Genomic DNA, 21,896 nt, shown 5'->3' with positions numbered 1-21,896 from the left:
TCAAATCTCAATCAGCTGTTAATTACATTTACTCTGAAGTTTCTTCAATGAGACAAAAAAATCCTGACCAATATTGATCACACACACAGAAAGTAGAATGGGATCTACATCAAGATGATGAAAACTATTTAAATATTAAGTTAAATATATATAGAACAATGTAAGATGTTCACATATTAGAAAGAAATATGAAAATGTTTTACTCCTTTAGAGAAATATTAGCCATCTAGTGTCAACATGCCTAAATTTTTTGCTGATGAGTTAAAAAAGTACTTTTTTAAATGCATGTATTTTTTTACACATCCTTAACAGAAGTGAGTTCTTTGTTATTTTCCTAAATTTGCATGTTGACTTCACTCAATTTCAGGATTTTCATCAAGGTTTTCCATGTAAGTTTCTGAGAAAGAAATGCTGCTGATCCCAGAGCTGATCTCTGACTCTCTCACTCTGTTGTTCAGCCATTCAGCAACTTGGTTCTGTCCTCGTCGTCTCTGTTTCTCTGAAATGCTCCCACATTCTGAGGCAACATCTCCACTCACTGAAACATACATTGAAGAGTTTTATTCAATAGAACAAAGCAAGTTTAAACTCAACATTAAATTATTATTACATGAAACTTACTGTCATGACATTCATATTTGCTCTGTGCTGTTTCTACATGAAGCAACGTTTGTTCTTCTGGTTCCTTTGCTAAAGCTTTCATCATTCTCTCTATCAGCTCCTGTTCTCTCCTGTTCCATTCTTGTTCTGTAAGTGTCTGTTCTTTTGGTGGCCTGAGAAAACTGAAAACATTTTCTTTTTTGCATTCAACTGAGAAGCATTCTTTGTTTTGTTTTACCATATTAACAATCTTTTGGAAAAGCTCTTTGATTTGAACAGAACAATCAGAACTGTCAGGGTTTATAACATGGTATCTGTTCCCACATTTCTCCAGAAGCTCCTGAAGCTCCTTTCCCTCTCTAACAATGTAATTCTCTACAGGGAGATAATTGATCCAGTTTCCCCAGGGAAACAGCACCATGCAGTGTCTCCACACTCTCTCTGTTAATGGCTTCAAGATCTCCTCCAGAGCTTTGAGATCTTTCTCTGTGAAAGATCTGATGATGGGAACAAGCAGGAGAAAAACAAGAGGTCCAGGAGAAAACATGGAGACACTGTGGAGAACTTCATCTTTGATCCAGTCAGGTGGTGTTGGGTCTGAGAACCAGCCTGGTGTTTCAACAACTGAGACTTTGACTCTTTCAAAGTTTCCTTCATGTTTCACACATGTTGCAGATTCATGATCTTGGTATTTCTGAAATGATTAAAAACAAATAAAAATAAATCTATTTCTGGACATGATTTACTCACTGGACACTTACAGTCTGTATGTCAGACTGTCTGAAATTTATTTTGCTTAGTCATGTTGTGTTACCTTTTTCAGCCAAGCTCTGTCAAAGGTCATTCTAAATTTGTCATTGAACAGAATCATGTTTCCAGCTGTACTTTTTCCTGAACATTTATGACCAACAAGAACAATCCTGATGTCAGTGATTGGATGACTCTCCCCTTTAAATCAAAGAAAAAAATACAGTAATGTTTTAAATAATAAAATATTCATATTACATGACTACATTAGAAAATATATCATATTTATTACCTACGTACCTTCAAACAGTTCTCTCATTACTCTCGTCTTTCTATCATTGATCGTCTTCAACCTTTTGACCGTCTTGTCTTCAGTCTCTCTCTTGGTTTCTAGCTGTGCTGCTCGGTCCAGATCCACTTCATAGTAAGGATCTTCATTTCCTGCCCACATCTCTTCAATCTTCTTTTTCATTGAACAGAATCATGTTTCCAGCTCTACTTTTCCCTGAACATTTATGACCAACAAGAACAATCCTGATGTCAGTGATTGGATGACTCTCACCTTTAAATCAAAGAAAAAAATACAGTAATGTTTTAAATAATAAAATATTCATATTATATGACTTCATTATAAAACGTGTCCTATATATTACGTACCTCTAAGCAGTTCTCTCATTACTCTCATCTTTCTCTCATTGATCGTCTTCAACCTTTTGACCATCTTGTCTTCAGTCTCTCTCTTGGTTTCTAGCTGTGCTGCTCGGTCCAGATCCACTTCATAGTAAGGATCTTCATTTCCTGCCCACATCTCTTCAATCTTCTCCAGTAGTTCCTTTACCTGAGTCTTATCACTGTGGTCCTTGTTGTTCAGGACATGATATCTGTTCTCACACTTGTTCACTATCCACTGCAGACCTTCTTCACTCTCTATTCGCTCCTCTACAGTCTTCACTCCTAACCAGTCTCCATAGGTAAACAGAACAAGTGTGTGTTTCCAGATATCTTCTCTAAACAGACTCATGTGTTCCTGAACAGATCTCAGATATGATTTATCAACATTGATTGCCAGAGGAACAACTAGCAGCACAGCATGTGGTCCTGGAGGACACAGATTCACACTGTTCTCTATTTCCAGTTTATCCATCTCACTGGTTTCCTGAAGGGTGTTGATGCAGAACCATCCAGGAGAATCAACCACTGTGAGCCGCCTTCCTTCAACCACACCATGACTGATTTCACTGTGGGTTGTTCTTTTGTCACCATTTTCATTAACATTAAACATCTTTTTTCCTAGAATGATGTTTCCTGCAGAGCTTTTGCCAGCAAATGATCCTCCAATCATCAATATTCTCAAATGATCTGGAGGAACTTTTCCACCTAAACCAACAAAATAAACGAACAAACAAAAATGAAAGTAATTTTTTTTAACTCAATATAGAAAACTTTATGTTGATAATGCATAACATGGGTGAATAAAAAGTTGCAAAGCTGCAAATTATTGGTAGGAAAAAAGAAAAGCCGAAAATATTCAGGAAGTGAGTTTATTATTTAGATCATTTTAAGTAACTCTTGCATCCTATTTCACTTCAGATATCCAGTGAAATGTCTGATGAAAGAAAACAAAAATATATTTAGTTTTATCTCATCACTCAGATTCATCACCTCATCAGTGAAGGGAAATATTTTTCACAGTTCAACTGAATGATTTGTCTTCTTGCATTCAGTGACTCTCATTAGTGAAATGTAAGAAAAAAAAATTTATATTTATGATGAAATTCTGGTAACCCCAGCTGCCAGTAATCTATTGTAATTTAAATGTGTTTTTTGTTTGTTTTGTTTTTTTCCACAGTGACTAAAAACACACAAAATCATTAAAAGTTATAGTACAACGGAGGGGATTAAACTTACTAGTTTGTATGTAGCTGGTGTATAGTTTAGTAATTTAAATGGTTTAATAGTTCTTTAACTTTTCTACTAACAAACTTTTAAGTTTTAGCTGATAAACTCTGGTTGACTTGATGCAATTACCCACAAACATCTTCAGAATAAGAAAAACTGTGGCTTATTGGAAATAAAGAAAGTTGTAACCTACCTTCAGTCTGTAGCTTCAGTTTCTTTCTTTGTTTCTGGACTTGATCAAACCTTTTTGAGGCTCTTTCAGTCAAATCTCTCATTTCTTTTCTCAGAGTTTCTCCTTGACTTCTGCCAGCAGAACAGTGTCTGAATCCATTGTTTGTAATCAGGGTCTCAATTTTCTCTAAAAGCTTCTTGACTTGATCTCTATCTTCTCTGTTACTGATGTTGAGAAAATGTTTTCTGTTTCCACATTGTTGAAGAATCCACTGCAGGACTAGATTTCTTCTGATTTTAGATTTTATCTTTTCATCACTACATGGAGCGACTGCAGTGAACAGAATGATGGTGTGACTGAAAACATCTGCATTGAAAATCTCTAGTTGTTGCTTTAGTAACGCTTTAAGACGTTGAAATAAATATAAAGCAACAGGAATGACCAGAAGAAAGACATGAGGTCCTGGGGGACACAGATGGACACTGTTCTGGATTTCCATCTGATCCAGTTTTGGGGTCTGTTCTAGTGGATAACTCCACCACCATCCTGGAGTATCAACCACTGTGACTCGTCTACCAAACACTTCCTGCTGTCTTGCTTCACTTTGAGCTGTTCTTCTGCTGGTGTCAAAAACATTTTGACCCAAATGATATTTCCAGCAGAACTTTTACCACTGTGAAGGTCATCATATCTTCCTCCAATCAACACAATCCTCAACTCTGTATCAGGGAAACTTTGTGCTGTAAGGAGAGATAGGAAGTTAGAAACACCTACTTTTATGATACCTGCACAGAATATACTTTCTAAGTCAACTGTATATTCCTTTTGGAACACTTTTTTTCTAATAAAGTAAATATTTATAACATTAAAATGAACTTAAAACAAAAATAACTAAAAGCAGAAGGAGACATTTTGTCCAACTTCCATCTCTTGCATAAATTCAAAGTCTTTGAATTCAATAAATTCAGACACTATAATGAAAGTTTATAAAAGCATAATCCAAGATAGGACAAAGTTTATGGAAAGTTTATGGAAAGTTTTATGAAAACGTCACAGACCTGAGTTGTAGATATCAGTCGAAGCAGCCATTTTGTTAGAGTCACTCTTTTACTTCCTAAGCGTTAGTAAAAGAGTGCAAAGGTGGACATTGTGATTTATGGTTGGTTGATAAAGTCAAACATGGTCAGAGATCGTCATCTGCTGGGGAACTAGAGTCATTGTATTTCTACTCTGGCAACCTGACATTTCTTTGCATAGCAAATTTACACAGTCTTCACTCCGAACTAGTTAACTATTGTGTGTTTCCATATTTCTTCTCTAAACAGACTCATATTTTTCTTGACAGTTTTCTTATATTTTGTTTATTGCAGTTGCCAGGAAAATTACGAGCAGTAAAGCATGTGGTCCTGGAGGACATAGATGCACACTATTTTCTATTTTCAGTTTTTCCATCTCATTGGTAACCTGAAGAGTGTTGTTGTAAAACCATCCAGAAGAATCTACCACTGTGAGTCTTTTGTCTTGAAACACACCATGGTTTATTTCGCAGCGTGTTATTCTTCTGTTTCCATTTTTATTAACATCAAAAGCATTCTTTTCAAGAAGTATGTTTCCTGCTGAGGTCCTTGCTGCCCACTGTGCACCAACTATTACTAGTTTTAAATGTGGTAGAACTTTTCCACCTACAGAAGACACAAACATTTATTTATTTAAAATGATAATTTCTCAAATCTTATCTAAAAATAACCTAACATGAATTGTTTCTTTGCCTTTTTCCATTTGGTCTACTTTATATCACAATCTGTTCCTAGGACTGTGCTCTTCTGGACAAAGAGAGGCTTTTTCTAATCTGCTACAGCAATGATCTCACCATAGGAGTCACATCCTCAGAGAGCTCAGCTCTCCCAAAAGAAACAGTGTTCTTTATGTCAGCATCTATTGCCACTGGGTTACAATATGATTCTTATGATTCTCATATGCACTATTTTGTAATACAAGAAACTACAGAAGGGTAGAATATTATAGTTTTCTGCTCCATTCCTGCACTAGATTCCTTAACTGGACTCAGCAGCCAACTGAGCTGGTCACAAGTGTTGGTTAGGGCTGCAAGGAAAAGTTAATTTTTTTGGAGTAAATACAGTTGTTTATATGTATAGGTAGGTAGGTTTGCGTGTGTAACAAAAAGTACAAAAGATCTTTTCCTACCTTCTGTGATACTGACGTTGAGAAAATGTTTTCTGTTTTCACATTGTTGAAGAATCCACTGCAGGGTTGGACTTGTTTTGATTTTGGATTGCAACTTTCTTTCACTATATGGAGGAACAGCAGTGAACTGAAAACACTGGTATCAAAAAGGTCCAAGTGTTGCTCTTGGGATGGTTTGACAAGCTAAGATAAATGTAAGGAATGACCAGAAGAAAGACATGAAGTCCCAGAGGACACAGGTGGACACTGTTCTGGATTTCTAGCTGATCCAATTTTGGGGTGGTTTCTCTAGAATAATGCCACCACCAGTGTTACCTCCCCAACGCAGTCTAGGGGTTTTTGAGAAGGGGATTGCAACAATAAAACCAGGGAACCGATGAAGAGACCAGGAGGGTAAAAGCAACATTTTATTCCTTAGAAAATAATTTAAAGCAGTCTTAAAGGGAAAGAAAAAGAAACTAAAGAAAAAACACAGGGAATTCACAACCAAAAGCCAGGGTTTCAAGCAGACAAGAAATCCTCTTTCACAGCACACCAAGCTGCAGCACACAAGCTGCCCAATTGGCCAAGAACAACAGTTTCCCAGCTAGCATCATACCCTGCCAATTAAGAGGCAGAGTGAAACCAGCTGGGCCTGCTAAACCTGCTAGAGCACCACAACAGCCTGAAATCCAACATGCAGCCACCACTGCATGTAACAACCAACCTGGAGTATCAACCACTGTAACTTGTCCACCAAACACTTCCTGCCGCTTCGCTTCACTCTGAGCTGTTCTTCTGCTGGTGTCAAAAACCTTTTGACTCAGGATGTTTTCAGCTGAGCTTCTGCCACTGTTGATGCCATTTCATTCTCTTCCTCCTATCAACACAATCCTCAGCTCTGACACGCTACGGCTTTGCCCTGTCAAAGGAAAGTAGACGTAACTTAAATACAGTGTTCACAGTCAAAAATACTTTTCTTTTCATTTCAAAATTTAATCCCTAAGTTTATCAATAATAATCCACACACAGTCAAGAAACTACCAGTAGGATTGTGGAAATATTTCTGAATAAAGTGCTTGTTTCAAATAAGTGCTAAATATAAAAATATACGTATATTATTCAGACATACAACAACTATACATTATATAGCATATAACATCAGAATAATATCAAGTGCAAACAATATATCTGTTTTATGAAAGTGTTACTAACCAGCAATAGAAGCCTCTGTTTTTTTCAGCCATAGTTCAAAGTCAACAGCTTTCAGAGGTTTTTCTCTTATTTTGTGCTGAAATGGAAGTTGAAACCACAATTGACCCTTTTTCACAGGGTCAATCCAACCCAGTGAAAAAGAAAACGTTTGCCATCTTCTGGACAAATTGAGAAAGTATCTCAAAACTTCCCTATTGCCAAAAGTTTCTTATAAAAGCTTGTTTTTTGCTAAATATAAATAGTTAGAAAGTGGCAATTTTCTAACAACCCCCTCACCCTGCAAATAATACAAGAGAGTTTGTGTAGTAAGGTAATAGGCCAAAATAATTTTTTATTGTCATTATGATTTTACATACATTTTACATACTGCATACATTGAATATTAAGATGTTTTTATTCATGTTTTATATTTAAAACAGTAGAAAATAGTGCTTCTGTAGATAGATTATTTTTAAAGAGCAGAATGGAGGTTGCTCTACAGAACACACAAAAAACATTTGACATGTTTGTTAGTAATCTTAAAGAGTGAACAAAGAATAAATCTAAAAATTTTATATATTTTCTCAATCAAATGATTTGAAGCAGATTTCCTAAAAGGGAAATCTAACTATGCTTTTGTTTCATTTTTCCATAGTGCTTTTATCAGAAAAAAAAACTAAGTGTCTTAAGTTTTAAATATTTACAAGGCTCATTCAAATGACACAAGTAAAATTCAATACAATAATAAAAATAAGAGGATGCGATAGTGATTTGATTTATTGTCAACATTTGAGAGCTGAAAAGAACTATAAAAATATTAATTGACATAAAAAATACTTTCCAGAATCATTTTAAAAGTAAACTCTTTCCATTAGAGAAGAGTTTTACTCTGCATCACCAGAGCAGACCAGAACCTTTTTCCCAGAGCTGATCCCAGCTGGTCTTGCATTGTGCCGCAGCCATTCAGCAACCAGGTGATATAATCGGAGATTCCCAAACTGTACAATTCTCCAACAATCTTCACTCACTGAAACAAAAGAGGCAACTTTATTTCCATATTTCATTGTATCTGCCTGATTATTTTTATTGTATTTGTTTAGTCCAGCAATTTCTGGCATTCACAGAAATTGGTTCTCTATGACACTAACTTTTTTCTAAATAAAACCTCATTGTTATACAAAAAGTATGCAGTAAAATCCATGAGATTATATAAGAACATAAAGTTTCAATTTGATTAAATTATACTTACTGTCGGGAATTAAGTCCTCGTCCATGCTACTCGACGTTTTTGTGACAGGTACCGTTGGTTCCTCTGGTTCATTTGACAAAGCCTTCAACATTTTCTCTATCAGGTTCTGTTCCCGTTTGTTCCACTCGTCTTCTGTCAGCAAGCGTTTTGTTTTTGCCGAGGTAGATTCAGAATCCGAACATTTTCTTTTCTGATGTTTTGTTGTGAACCAATCCTTGTTTTGTGTCACCATGACAAACATTTTTTGAAACAGCTCTTTCAACTGGACCGGATCATCAGAATGTTTGGGACTTAGAACATGGTATATGTTCCCACATTTCTCCAGAAGCTCCTGAAGCTCCTTTCCCTCTCTAACAATGTAATTCTCTACAGGGAGATCATTGATCCAGTGTCCCCAGGTAAACAGCACCATGCAGTGTCTCCACACTCTCTCTGTTAATGGCTTCAAGATCTCCTCCAGAGCTTTGAGATCTTTCTCTGTGAAAGATCTGCAGATGGGAACAAGCAGGAGAAAAACATGAGGTCCAGGAGAAAACATGGAGACACTGTGGAGAACTTCATCTTTGATCCAGTCAGGTGGTGTTGGGTCTGAGAACCAGCCTGGTGTTTCAACAACTGAGACTTTTACTCCATCAGAGTTTCCTTCATGCTTCACAGATGTTGAAGTTTCTCTCTGATCTTGTTGGTTCTGAAATTATATAAAGCAAACAAATAATATAGATTGAGACACATTAAAAATTTAACGTCTGTAATCAATTAACTGCAATTTTTTGCATCTTTATATAAAAATAATACAGGCAAAATAAGCAAGATTTCACATAAAAAAACAGCTTTTTCTGCTAAATGGACTAAACAGACATATTAACCCAATGACAATACTTGTTATTTTTAATGCTTTTTAGTTTATTCAATCATAATAATGATGCAAAGTGCAACACTATTATGCCAAGTGTTTCAGGAACTGCTGATTGTTTTCGCAATTTGTTTGACAATAATTCTTTAAATTTGGACTCTGACATCAGCATTGCCTCAGGACGCATGTGCTTGCTGCAACATGTTGATGGTATTTTAGGCTGGAATAGCTTCTGTTATAGGCCAACTCATTTTACACAACTGATACAAAACAATAGTCTTTTCTATCTTTTCTATTTTTGAAGCAAAAATTAACCCCCAAAGAGACAACAAGGATAATTTTGTCAGGTTTGTCGTTTGGGGTCGTTGCTGGTACGTCACATTTAAAAGTGAAGAAACAAAATAGAAAGATCCCAGCTTGGGACTTTTATGGAAATTTGTTTCCACTACTCTGATGAAAAAAAAATGTGTATCCTGAATATATATATATATATATATATATATATATATATATATATATATATATATATATATATATATATATATATATATATATATATATATATATAGACATATATGTATATATATGTATATGTATATGTGTATACATATATATATATATATATATATATATATATATATATATATATATATATATATATATATATATATATATATATATATATACTATAGTGTATATACATTCAAGCAGATCTTTAATGTATTGTGGTGCTAACCACAAAGAAACAGCAGTATTTTAAAATCTATTCTCAGAGCTGCAGGGAGCCAATGTAAAGACTCTAGAGAGGTGATGAGGTCTATGTTCTTGGTTTTAGTGTCAAATGTTTTGCTTGCATGTTGTGTTACCTTTTTCAACCAAGCTCTCTCAAAGTTTATATTGAAGCTCTTGTTGAAAAGAACCAGATTTCCAGCTCTACTTTTTCCTGAGCATTTCTGTCCAATAAGAACAATGTTGATTTCAGTGACTTGCTGTCTTTCATCTGTAAAACAAACAAAAATCACAGTAATGGTTTAAATACTAAAACATATATTTTATGCCTATATCATAAAACGTGTCCTATATATTACGTACCTTCAAACAGTTCTTTCATTACTCTCATCTTTCTATCATTGATCGTCTTCAACCTTTTGACCATCTTGTCTTCAGTCTCTCTCTTGGTTTCTAGCTGTGCTGCTCGGTCCAGATCCACTTCATAGTAAGGATCTTCATTTCCTGCCCACATCTCTTCAATCTTTTCCAGTAGTTCATTTACCTGAGTTTTATCACTGTGGTTCTTGTTGTTCAGGACATGATATCTGTTCTCACACTTGTTCACTATCCACTGCAGACCTTCATCACTCTCTATTCTCTCCTCTACAGTCTTCACTCCTAACCAGTCTCCATAGGTAAACACAACAAGTGTGTGTTTCCAGATTTCTTCTCTAAACAGACTCATGTGTTATTGAACTGATCTCAGATATAATGAATTCATGACAGTTATCAGATCAATAACCAGCAGCACAGCATGTGGTCCTGGAGGACACAGATTCACACTGTTCTCTATTTCCAGTTTATCCATCTCACTGGTTTCCTGAAGAGTGTTGATGTGGAACCATCCAGGAGAATCAACCACTGTGAGCCGCCTTCCTTCAACCACACCGTGGCTGAGTTCACAATAAGTTGTAGTCCTATTACTTTTAGTAACAGCAAAGTCATTTTTTCTCAGGATGGTGTTTCCTGTTGAGCTTTTACCAGCACATGATGCTCCAATCATCAATATTCTCAAATGGTTTGGAGGGACTTTTCCACCTAAACCAACAAAACAGAATAAAAAGAAAAACTACTCAGTTTCTCCATTCCAAAAAAAGCTTGCAACTTAAGTTTTTTGAGAGCAGGGTCGATAACAGAAAATAAAATGACTCAACATCTCTATGTTAGCTTTCTGTGTCTGAAAATTTTACCTGGAAAGAAACTCAATCTTCTGGTTGTGTTTTACCAGGAGTCAAGATTTAGTAGTATAATTAAATTGTTCTTTTTCATATATCCTAGTCTTATTGGAGGTTTGTTTTCTTCTAAAATTAGTAAAAACATTTTTTGAAATGACAACACATTACTTTGGGCCCATCTTTGCCTTATGCAAAGACAGGCACTTTGCTTTGGTTTGTCGTACACATTGAAAATTTCTGACCGGCTGCCTCTTTGGAGGTTCTTGGAGAATTATTCTAAAGTGTTGTGCAGTCTGACACAGCTTGCAGCAAACTGACCAGGTTGGTGCAGATAGCTCTATACAGTATTTAATGTGTTCTTTTCATAGCAAGTCTTGCATCCTTATATACTCATACACGAACCTCACAATAAGAGCTGTGCAACAAAGAAAATATCCTTTGTAGCAATTTAAATGCACCTTAACGATAACATAAAACATAAAACCACAAGAAATTAAAACCAAAATATGTTAACTACTGGAAACAAATATGAACTTCTAATCACTTCAGTGACACATTTTCAAAAAGCTAAAATTCAACAAGTGGAGGGTTACAAGTGCTATATTAATAGAAGATGTAATAATGTTTATTACAGGAAATAAACATTATTTCCTGTCACAAAGAGAACTGTGACTTTTTATAAATATAGAAAAGAAGCTTGTGACCTACCTGAAATCAGTTCATTGAGTTTCTTTCTTTGCTTCTGGACTTGATCAAACCTTTTTGAGGCTCTTTCAGTCAAATCTCTCATTTCTTTTCTCAGAGTTTCTCCTTGTCTTCTGTCAGCAGAACAGTGTCTGAATCCATTGTTTGTAATCAGGGTCTCAATTTTCTCTAAAAGCTTCTTGACTTGATCTCTATCTTCTCTGTTACTGATGTTGAGAAAATGTTTTCTGTTTCCACATTGTTAAAGAATCCACTGCAGTACTGGATTACTACTGATTTTAGAGTCTATCTCTTCATCACTACATGGATCAACTGCAGTGAACAGAATGATGGTGTGACTGAAAACATCTGTATTTAAAATCTCCAAGTGTTGCTTAAGTGAGGCTTTGACACGTTGAGATAATTGTAAGCTGATAGGAATGACCAGAAGAAAGACATGAGGTCCTGGGGGACACAGATGGACAGTGTTCTGGATTTCCATCTGATCCAGTTTTGGGGTCTCTTCTAGTGGATAACTCCAGCACCATCCTGGAGTATCAACCACTGTGACTCGTTTACCAAACACTTCCTGCTGTCTTGCTTCACTCTGAGCTGTTCTTCCGTTGGTGTCAAAAACATTTTGATCCAGAATGATATTTCCTACTGAACTTTCACCACTGGGACTTTCGTCTGATCTCCTTCCTCCTATCAACACAATCCTCAACTCTGTCGCAGGTTGACTTTGTACTGTAAGGAGAGTTGAGGCATTATTGGAATATAGTTTGCAAATGTTTTTTGTGTAAGCCACCTCAGAATACAAAATCTTTTTGTATTGTACATTTCCATCAGAATAATGTTGAAATGAAACATAAATAGCTTGACAAAATTAAAATCCCAACATTAGAAAATATAGAAAAACAAAGGAAGCCATTTTGTCCCATCTGCTCAGTGAAATCAAATCTCTGAATTCAACATATTCAGCCAGTATAACTACAATTTATAAAAGTGTAATCCAAAATGAAAAAAGGTCTAAAAGAGAGTTTTATAAAAATTCACTAACCTGGGTTGGAAATAATTCCTGAAGCAGACATTTCTTTACAGTGAAATACAGCTGATGTTTTTGCTTGTTGTTCTCACTCAACTTGTTCCTAAATGAAAGCAAATTGCAGAGAGGATTGTTGTGATTATTGTTGGTAAAGTTAAACACAATCACAAATTGACATCTGCTGGACAACAAGGATAACTGCAGGTCTGTTGTGGTTTTCAGGATTAAACAAATTCCAATAAAACTGCTGAGCTTAGAAAATTAACTAATATATATGTTAATAAAAACTGAATAAAATTTGCGAAATCCAAAGCACAATCAAAATTTACTCCTTTCAAAGCATTTGCTTTGTCTTTGTTTTCATGGGGGAACAGGACAAAAACATTGAAACAAAACAAACAAAGCTTAGTGCACAATTTTGTTGTTTAATATTAAACAACGATAATACTGTATGAAGTGAGCCAAAAAGCCAAGGATTGTCTTCTGGCTTTGGAGCTGCATGTTGCAGTACCAAAGCTGCAACATGCAAATCAAAACATCAAAACTTTGATCCCATGGATCAGAAGCGAGGGGAAAACATTGTTCCTTTATCACCTATGGTGAGTCTGAACTCATCCCATCTGGAAAGAGATTCAAATCTCCCACAGCAAGGCTCAACAAATAAAATGGCTTTTTTTTTTTTTTTACTAAGATCTCCACAACTACCACATATAGTATGTATGTAGTATGTATGTAGTATATGTAGTACCATATGTTCTGGAATATTATGTGCCACCCTTACGTGGTTTCAGGTTTCTGCCAATGGAGTGACAGAATCTTGGAAGTAACAACTTCTTATTACTCATTAAGAAGTGTGACTCATACAATTAGATTGTTCTGAGAACCAACAGAAACATGGTGGTACACTATCCTGACTTTGCTACAAATTTTGTGAAAATTTTGTGAAAAAAAAAGTTTATACAAAACACCTTGTAAATAGAGCAAAATTTTTACTATGTTCTATTCACAATTTACTCATTAAATTGAAGTAAAAGACAGGAAGCAAAGCTTTTGCATTAAAAATTGTGAAAAGTAGAATTGGGATTCGCTCACCTGCCTTGACAAACATATGAGCCAGTCCAGGTTTCATTTTGACGTTGGTCCACCCCTTACGGCTAGAGGAGCTTCACTTATTCTGCGAATGCTGTCCACCAGATTTAGGAGTGTATTTATGGAGATTTTTGACCATTCTTCCAGAAGAGCATTTATGAGGACAAATACTGATGCTGGAACAAGAAGGCCTGGCTTTCAGTCTGTGCTCTAATTCATCCCAAAGGTGTCCTGTTGGCTTAAGGTCTGGATTCTGTGCAAGTCAGTCAAGTTTTATCTTTGTGGACCTTGCTTTGTGCAATGGTACACAGTCATGTTAGCAGCGGAAGGGGCCACCTCCGAACTGTTCCCACAAAGTTGGGAGCATGGAATTGTCCAAAATGTCTAGGTATGCTGAAGCATTCAGAGTTCCTTTCACTGGAACTAAAGGGCCAAGTCCAGCTCATGAAAAACAGCCCCACACTATAATCTCCCCTCCACCAAACTTTACATTTGGCCCAATGCAGTCAGACAAGTACTGTTCTCTTGTCTGAAAAGTAGAACAGATCCAGACTCCGTCCATCCGATTTCTAGATGAAGGCGCATTCTCTGGAGTGACAATTTGCACCTCCACTGCTCTAGAGTCAAGCGCATCCAACGCTTCGTATTGCACTTGGTGATGTATGGGTTGGATGCAGCTGCTCAACCATGGAAATGAAGCTGTTTGAGTAACTGTTTTTGAGCTAATAGGAAGGCCACATGAAGTTTGGAAGTCTGTAGAAAGTTGCCAACCTCTTCGCACTATGCACTACAGCATCTGTTGACCCTGCTCCATCAGGTTATGTGGCCTACTACTTCATGGCTGAGTTGCTTTCGGTCCCAAAAACTTCCATTTTTTTTAGAATAGAGCTGATAGTAGTCTATGGAATATTTAGGAGCGAGGAAATTTCATGACTGAATTTGTTGCACAGGTGGCATCCTATCACGGTTCCACGCTGGAATTCACTGGGCTCCTGAGAGCAATCCACTCTTACACAAATGTTTGTAAAACCAGTCATCATGCCTAGATGCTTCATTTTACACACCTGTGGCCAGAGACGTGATTGGAACACCTGATTCTGATCATTTGGATCAAAATCCTGCAGCACATTATCGGAGGGTATGCACAAAACTATCACTTCACATGACCCATAAGAGCACAACCATTTCTCCAATGTGCATCACGTAGGAGCAACTGGGTGAGCAAATACTTTTGGCAATATAGTGTACATTGCCATATACAATGCTCAAAAAATAAAGGGAACACTCAAATAACACATCCTAGATCTGAATGAATGAACTAAATATGAAAATAATTTCCACCTGTTGTCGATTCCATTTGCACAACAGCAGGTGATATTGATTGTCAATCAGTGTTGCTTTCTAAGTGGACAGTTTGATTTCACAGAAGTTTGATTTACTTGTGGACTTATATTGTGTTGTCTGAGTGTTCCCTTTATTTTTTTGAGCAGTATATTATATACTATATAGTATTAATGTGCAGTGATTTAAAAGCAAAGTCACCAAGAGATTACTGGTGAGCATTTTTGATCAATTCAACAAAAAAACAAAACAAGATTGGGAAGAGACTATTACAAGCAGAAAATATGTGAAATGTCAAGTTTCACTGTGCCATGCATAACCTAATGCTGAAAAGTTTTGGATGCTTTTCAAAACAATTGTTACTTCAATTTCTGGAATGTTTTTTATCACTAAAAAGAAGAATAGGTATTCTATCAAATGCATAAAGAACCATCAAATGTTATGGTGACAGTAAGTTATTCAGCATGGTTTCAGTATTTCCTGCCCAAAGCTTTTGGGACAGAAATTATAGTAAAGATTTAGGAAGAGAATCTAATCCAGATATCATATTCGGTTGCAATATAACTTATGTAGCAGTTACAGTATATTATAAAGCCAGGAGCTATTGTGATAAGTAAATAATTGGAAGTAATATTTAAGTGAAATATACTAAAAGAGTAATACTAATGACATACTACTTTATTTTTATATTGGGTTCTTTCAATTGCTTCTTTTTTCGTAAGGCTTCAGTCACTAGAAGGAGTACCTGCGTGGAATATTTGAATTGTTCAAGGTCATTCTGAGAGGATCAACTTTTTTCATTACAGTAAATTTTGTATTCATTGTTAAATTTAGTTCAACTTCATCACGTTCAAGGTTTTCCCCATAGTTAGATGAAGCACAAGTGCTGCCAATTCCAGAGCTGTGTACAGGTGGTCTGATCCTCTTAGTCAACCATTCACCAACGTAGTTTTGTGCTTGTTGGTTCCTAAACTCTGAAATGCTGCCATATTCACTGCTCACTGAAAGAGAACATAAAATGTTTCACTGGTTAGAATGCACAAGAATAGGATGATGCAAAAAAATTTAGATTTATGGTTACAATAAACTTACTGTATGGAAATTTCTTGTCATCCATGCTCTCTGCTATCTCCACAGTAGGCACTGTTGCTTTCTCTGGTTCTTTTGCTAAAGCTTTCATCACTCGCTCTATCAGCTCGTACTCCCTTTTCTTCCATTCCTCTTCTGTCAGAGTGCGTTCTTTAGCTTGCCAAGACAGCAACTGAAATTTCTTTTGTTTGCCTTGAGCTGTGAAGCATTCCTTGTTTCTTGCTGCCATGTCAATAATTTTCTGGAGCAATTCTTTTATTGGAACAGGATCACCAAAATGATTGGGGTTTAGAACATGGTATCTGTTCCCACATTTCTCCAGAAGCTCTTGGATCTCTTTTCCCTCTCTGATGATGTGATTCTCCACAGGTAGGTCATTGAGCCAGTCTCCCCAGGTAAACAGCACCATGCAGTGTCTCCACACTCTCTCTGTTAATGGCTTCAAGATCTCCTCCAGAGCTTTGAGATCTTTCTCTGTGAAAGATCTGCAGATGGGAACAAGCAGGAGAAAAACATGAGGTCCAGGAGAAAACATGGAGACACTGTGGAGAACTTCATCTTTGATCCAGTCAGGTGGTGTTGTGCCTGGGAACCAGCCTGGTGTTTCAACAACTGAGACTTTTACTCCGTTAAAGTTTCCTTCATGTTTCACAATTGCTGTATTGTTTCTTTCACCGTCATCCTTCTGAAAAGATAAAAAAACAAAGACTATATTTTTGTCAAGAAGCCGGGGTAAGGAACAGACAGCAGCTCAGTTGACAAATTTTCAGTCTTGCATTGACAAAAAGGACATGAAGTACAGAATGGGAAGCATTGATTGAGAAATAGGCATGGGAGGAGAAAACACCAGCAAGGAATGACAGAAATTGAGAGATTTAAGTACTGAGAAGTATGTTTACTAAAAAAAGTGGTTGATTATTAAAATGGTACACATCTTACAGAAGAAATAACAAGTAGGTTCAGCCCATACAGAGACGAACACGAAACATTTTCATAAGTCATTAAGAACAAAATGTGTGTCCACAAGATATGCTAAAACACTGTAAAGTGCAACATCTTGTATCACCACCAGCCTGTAGCAAAATGTTGTGGCATTGTAACACTGCCACAGGACAACAGAATGGTGACATGGTTCTTATTTGTGATAATGAGGCTGATATAAGCTACAAAGAGAGAGAAAGCTATGGTGTCATTGCTTAAAAAAAGACACACACACTGCAACATAAAACTGAGATTTTGAAATGTATCCACTCTAACTCCAATTAAAAAAAAAAAAGATCCTTACTGGTCTCTCAAAATGCATGTACACCCACAACCAATGCAACAAAATACCTTTGATGATACACCTAATCTTGTCTCTGTGTGAAAGCAGCCTAAGGAAAGGGAACTAATTTACCCAGCAAATACTGAATTAAAGCTTATTAAGGAACAAAAATCAGAAACAACCAGACAGTAACTTAATCAAAAGATATACAAAGAGACAAAGAATAAGAATAAACTATGGAACTAAACATAAAAGAGTGAAATAATGTTATCAACATTAGTTTACTAATATTAACAGCAATAATAAACATGGAAAATGGAACTAATTATGTCAAGACCTGCAAAACATGAATAATCTAGAAAAAACAAAACTCAAAAACAGCAAAAGAATTTGACACAAACAGGATAAAAATACTGAATGAATGAATGAATATAAAGGCAGCCTCTCACATTACCTTATTCAACCAAGTTGTGTCAAAAGCCATATGAAATTTCTCATTGAAAAGGATCATATTTCCTGCCAGACTTTTTCCTGAACATTTTTGGCCCACAAGAATAATCCTGATGTCAGAGACTTGTTGTTTCTCACCTGAAAGAAATTACAGTGTTTTATTTACATTATTCTACACCATTGAGTAACCTGCATGTTTTGAATAAGTTCCTGCTTCAGCACACCTCATTTCAATGGATGACTTATTAACAGGTGTTTGCTAAACTGGGTAACACTTTATTTGATAGGAGGTGGATAACACTGACACTTTCATAAAGATGACATGACACCTGTCATGAACATGAAGGAGTCTTTATGAATGTCTGACTCTTGTCGGTAGTTAATGACATTTTTAATGAAAAAGTCACTCTTAAAGTTGCATTAAATGTCCATTAAAAATGCCAACTTTGCATTAAAGTGTCATTATTTACAAAATCACACTTCATGAGGACAGTCATAGACATTCATAAAGACTCCTTCATGTACATGACAGGTGTCATGGCATGTTTATGCACGGATGGAGAAATAAAGTGTCACCCTGAAGGGCAGTTATCTCAGTCAGGTGAGTTACAGCAGGAAAACATCTAAAACACGCAGAGCAGTGTGCCTTGAGGACCAGGGTTGGGAAACACTGAAAAAAAACTACAGCTATGTATGTTGTCATTTTAACACACCTCCATACACCTCCTTCAGGACTCTCATCTTTCTCTCATTGATCGTCTTCAACCTTTTGACCGTCTTGTCTTCAGTCTCTCTCTTGGTTTCTAGCTGTGCTGCTCGGTCCAGATCCACTTCATAGTAAGGATCTTCATTTCCTGCCCACATCTCTTCAATCTTTTCCAGTAGTTCCTTTACCTGAGTTTTATCACTGTGGTCATTGTTATTCAGGACATGATATCTGTTCCCACACTTGTTCACTATCCACTGCAGACCTTCTTCACTCTCTATACGCTCCTCTACAGACTTCACTCCTAACCAGTCTCCTCTTGTAAACACAACAATTGCATGTTTCCAGATTTCTTCTCTAAACAGACCCATGTGTTTTTTGACAGCTCTCTTATACATGTTGTTGATTGCAGTTGCCAGGACAATTACAAGAAGTACAGCATGTGGTCCTGGAGGACATAGATGAACACTGTTCTCTATTTCATGTTTATCCATCTTACTGGTGTCACGAAGGGTGTGGTTGTAGAACCATCCAGGAGAATCAACCACTGTGAGCTGTTTGCCTTGAAACAAACCATTGTTTATTTCACAGCATGTTGTTCTTCTTCCATTTTCATTAACTTCAAATGCATTCTTTCCAAGAATTGTGTTTCCTGTTGAGCTTTTAGCTGCATACTGTGCACCAACTATTATTAGTTTTAAGTGTTGTGGTACATCCATTCCACCTATAAAAGAAACAAAACACATTTATGAATACAATTACATTATAATCAAAATTATACCTAAATCCAACTATAAATGACTAAGTATAAAAATTTTACTTTTCAAGCCTTTTCAATTTGCCCTGTTCTGTGCCACACTTAATTGTTCCTGGGACTGCTCTATGGAAAGAAATATCAAATGGTATTTCTTCACCTGCAGCAACAACATGTTGCAATTATAGGCAACATGTTGCCTATAATATGCTTCCGAGGCATATTTGTAAAGTCTACATTAATGGTGGGCTATGTCCTCTCCAAAATGTTTGAGTTTGTACTATTATAATTAACATTTATAATTAGGCAAGTATTACCTCATAATTAGGCAAGTATTACCTCATTTCCTCAAGCCATTGGTAGAACCTCTCAATATCATCCTTCGTTAGTAAATTCTTTGCAGGGACCGACTCTTATGAACAGTTTCTTATATACAAGTTTATTGTAACCTAATATGCTCAGTAACACACGTAGAAAAGCCCACATTGTTCACTGAAATAACTTAAAACTAACTAAATTAATAGAAAAAAACATTTATTGAAAATTAACCAATAAAAATCCGACATTGTTTTTGAAACAAAGGCCTGAACAAAAAGGTGGTACATGTAACTTAATCAGTTAATTGATTAATTAATTGATTTAATAGACCCATAATTCATGTAGACGTAAAAAAACAACAACAACCAAAAAACAACAAGAAATAAAAAAGGGTCAAAATGCATAAAAGTCTTGTATACCAGCTTTTCCACAAAGACGACTGCTAGACTGGCAGAAGGATAGGACAACATTACAATAAGTCAGTTACAGGGCAACACAAAGGATAAACAACCATGCACACAACCTTTCACTCCTAAGGACAATTTATTTATCATTTTAAAAAATCAAGTTATTTTGGGCAATGAGGGGAATCCAAAGTATCTGGAGAGAATCTACATGCACCACGAGAATATCCTATACATGAAAGCTAACAGTGCAATTGTCATAGTGAAGCATTAAACTTATTCTGCTAAATGTGGTTTGTTTTTATATTACACCATTAATATTTTTTAATTACTACAGCTGCAGTGAAATTTGACAATGTAGCCTATAGAAAATGTAGACTATAAAAATGCCGTCTGCATCCTTCCCAACTTAGTTTTCACAGTAAGATGTGGACACAGCTTTTTCAACTGCCTGCTTAGCAGAGTTGTTCCTCTAGCTGACATTTATAACTGTTGTCTCTTATTAGCAAACAGGGAGAGACTGGGTGGATGGGTGGATAGGTAGGTGGGGTGGTAGATGTAGCAAAAAGTATAGAAATTGTTACCTACCTTCAATCAGGGCTCTGAGGTGTCGTCTTTGTTTTTGGACTTCATCAAGCCTTTTTGATGCTCTTTCAGCTAAAACTTTCATGTCTTCACTTAAAGCATTTCCATGAGAAATGTCAACTGAAAAGTGTCTGCCTCCATTTTGTTTAGCAATTGCTTCAATTTTCTCAATTAGCAATCTAACTTGATCTCTGTCTTCTCTGTTACTAATGTTGAGAAAATGTTTCCGGTTTCCACATTGTTGAAGAATCCATTGCAGGACAGGACTTGTTTTAATTTTAGATTGTAATTTTTTTTCACCATGTGAATTGACTGAAGTGAACAGCACAATGGTGTGACTGAAAACATCTCCATTGAAAAGACGAAGGTGCTCCTTTAACGATGGTTTGACAAGCTGAGATAAATGTGAATCAACAGGAATGACCAGAAGGAAGACATGAGGTCCTGGGGGACACAGATGGACACTGTTCTGGATTTCCATCTGGTCCAGTTTTGGTGTGTTTTCACGTGTATAAAACCACCACCAGCCTGGAGTATCAACCACTGTGACTCGTCTGCCGAACACGTCCTGCTGCTTCGCTTCACTCTGAGCTGTTCTTCTGCTGGTGTCAAAAACATTTTGACCCAGAATGATATTTCCAGCAGAGCTTTTACCACTGGAAATTCCATTTAATTCTCTTCCTCCTATCAACAAAATCCTCAGTTGAGGAGTACTGCTGCTCTGGTTTTCCTCTGTGAAGGGAAATAGGATCAACTTTACATCCCGTGTTCACAATCAGAATACTCTGTTTCAAACGAGTGCTAAAAGCTCCCTTTAAAAATATTCAACAAATGTAGCAAAACTAACTAATCTTCAAACATATCCAAATAACACCAGTAAAGACCAGAATATAAGTTTTATGAAAATGTTACGAACCAGAGTTTGTAGCAGCTATTTGATCGGCCATAGCTTGATGCTAACTCATAGGTGCGTTTCTCGTCTCTTGCGCTAAAATGAAAGTAAAAAGTAAAAGGCTGTTGTATGGCAGGCAGTTTTAACATGAAATCGGGTTCGTCAGACAGTCACAGATATCTCAAATTGGTGTTCTATCTAGTCAAAATATTATTAGAAATATCTTAATTTACTAATACGCCTAGTCATAAGCTAATATCAGATATCTGGAATATCAGGGCGGTAAAACAGAATTTATGTTCTCACCCCAGTATGTCATCACCGCTCCCATAGCCATGCGGCAGACCCTTTTATCATAAATTCTGTTTCGCCGAATTACATTTCAGACATCTGAAATTGGTTTATGACTAGTCATATTAGAAATGTAGTTT

General features: G+C 36.3%; 2 protein-coding genes across 2 annotated transcripts; both read right to left on the bottom strand.

Moving 5' to 3' along the window:
• Nucleotides 1-326: 326 nt before the first annotated feature.
• On the bottom strand, nt 327-10,354 carry LOC129363462 (GTPase IMAP family member 8-like). Its single transcript, XM_055035598.1, is given in 9 exon segments — nt 327-538; nt 622-1,294; nt 1,415-1,548; nt 2,005-2,724; nt 3,440-4,066; nt 4,069-4,158; nt 8,046-8,733; nt 9,765-9,898; nt 9,991-10,354. Coding segments are annotated over 9 exon segments (3,642 nt in total).
• LOC129363587 (GTPase IMAP family member 8-like) lies at nt 7,143-21,552 on the bottom strand. Its single transcript, XM_055035777.1, has 12 exons — nt 21,490-21,552; nt 20,577-21,305; nt 18,520-19,236; nt 17,811-17,944; nt 16,096-16,777; nt 13,666-16,004; nt 12,589-12,676; nt 11,553-12,275; nt 9,991-10,707; nt 9,765-9,898; nt 8,046-8,733; nt 7,143-7,823 (listed from the first exon to the last, which is right to left on the bottom strand). The coding sequence occupies exons 1-6, from the start codon at nt 21,518-21,520 to the stop codon at nt 15,736-15,738; spliced, it is 2,562 nt and encodes an 853-aa protein (XP_054891752.1). The 5' UTR covers nt 21,521-21,552; the 3' UTR covers nt 7,143-7,823; nt 8,046-8,733; nt 9,765-9,898; nt 9,991-10,707; nt 11,553-12,275; nt 12,589-12,676; nt 13,666-15,735.
• Between the last annotated feature and the right edge of the window lie 344 nt (nt 21,553-21,896).

This window comes from Poeciliopsis prolifica, unplaced genomic scaffold (genome assembly GCF_027474105.1).
Source record: "Poeciliopsis prolifica strain line A6 unplaced genomic scaffold, Auburn_PproV2 SCAFFOLD010, whole genome shotgun sequence".
Lineage (NCBI taxonomy): Eukaryota > Metazoa > Chordata > Actinopteri > Cyprinodontiformes > Poeciliidae > Poeciliopsis > Poeciliopsis prolifica.
Note: the sequence above shows the minus strand (reverse complement) of the source record. Positions and strands in the feature narration are given on the sequence as shown.

Bases quoted from the DNA above. Each gene is read 5' to 3' on its own strand.
- LOC129363587 (XM_055035777.1), bottom strand. From the start codon at position 21,520: ATGGCCGATCAAATAGCTGCTACAAACTCTG. The intron at 17,945-18,519 runs GTGTGTTAAAAT...AATTTCTTTCAG, and splicing joins CCTGAAGGAGGTGTATGGAG to GTGAGAAACAACAAGTCTCT. The intron at 16,778-17,810 runs GTAATGTGAGAG...TTATCTTTTCAG, and splicing joins ACACAACTTGGTTGAATAAG to AAGGATGACGGTGAAAGAAA.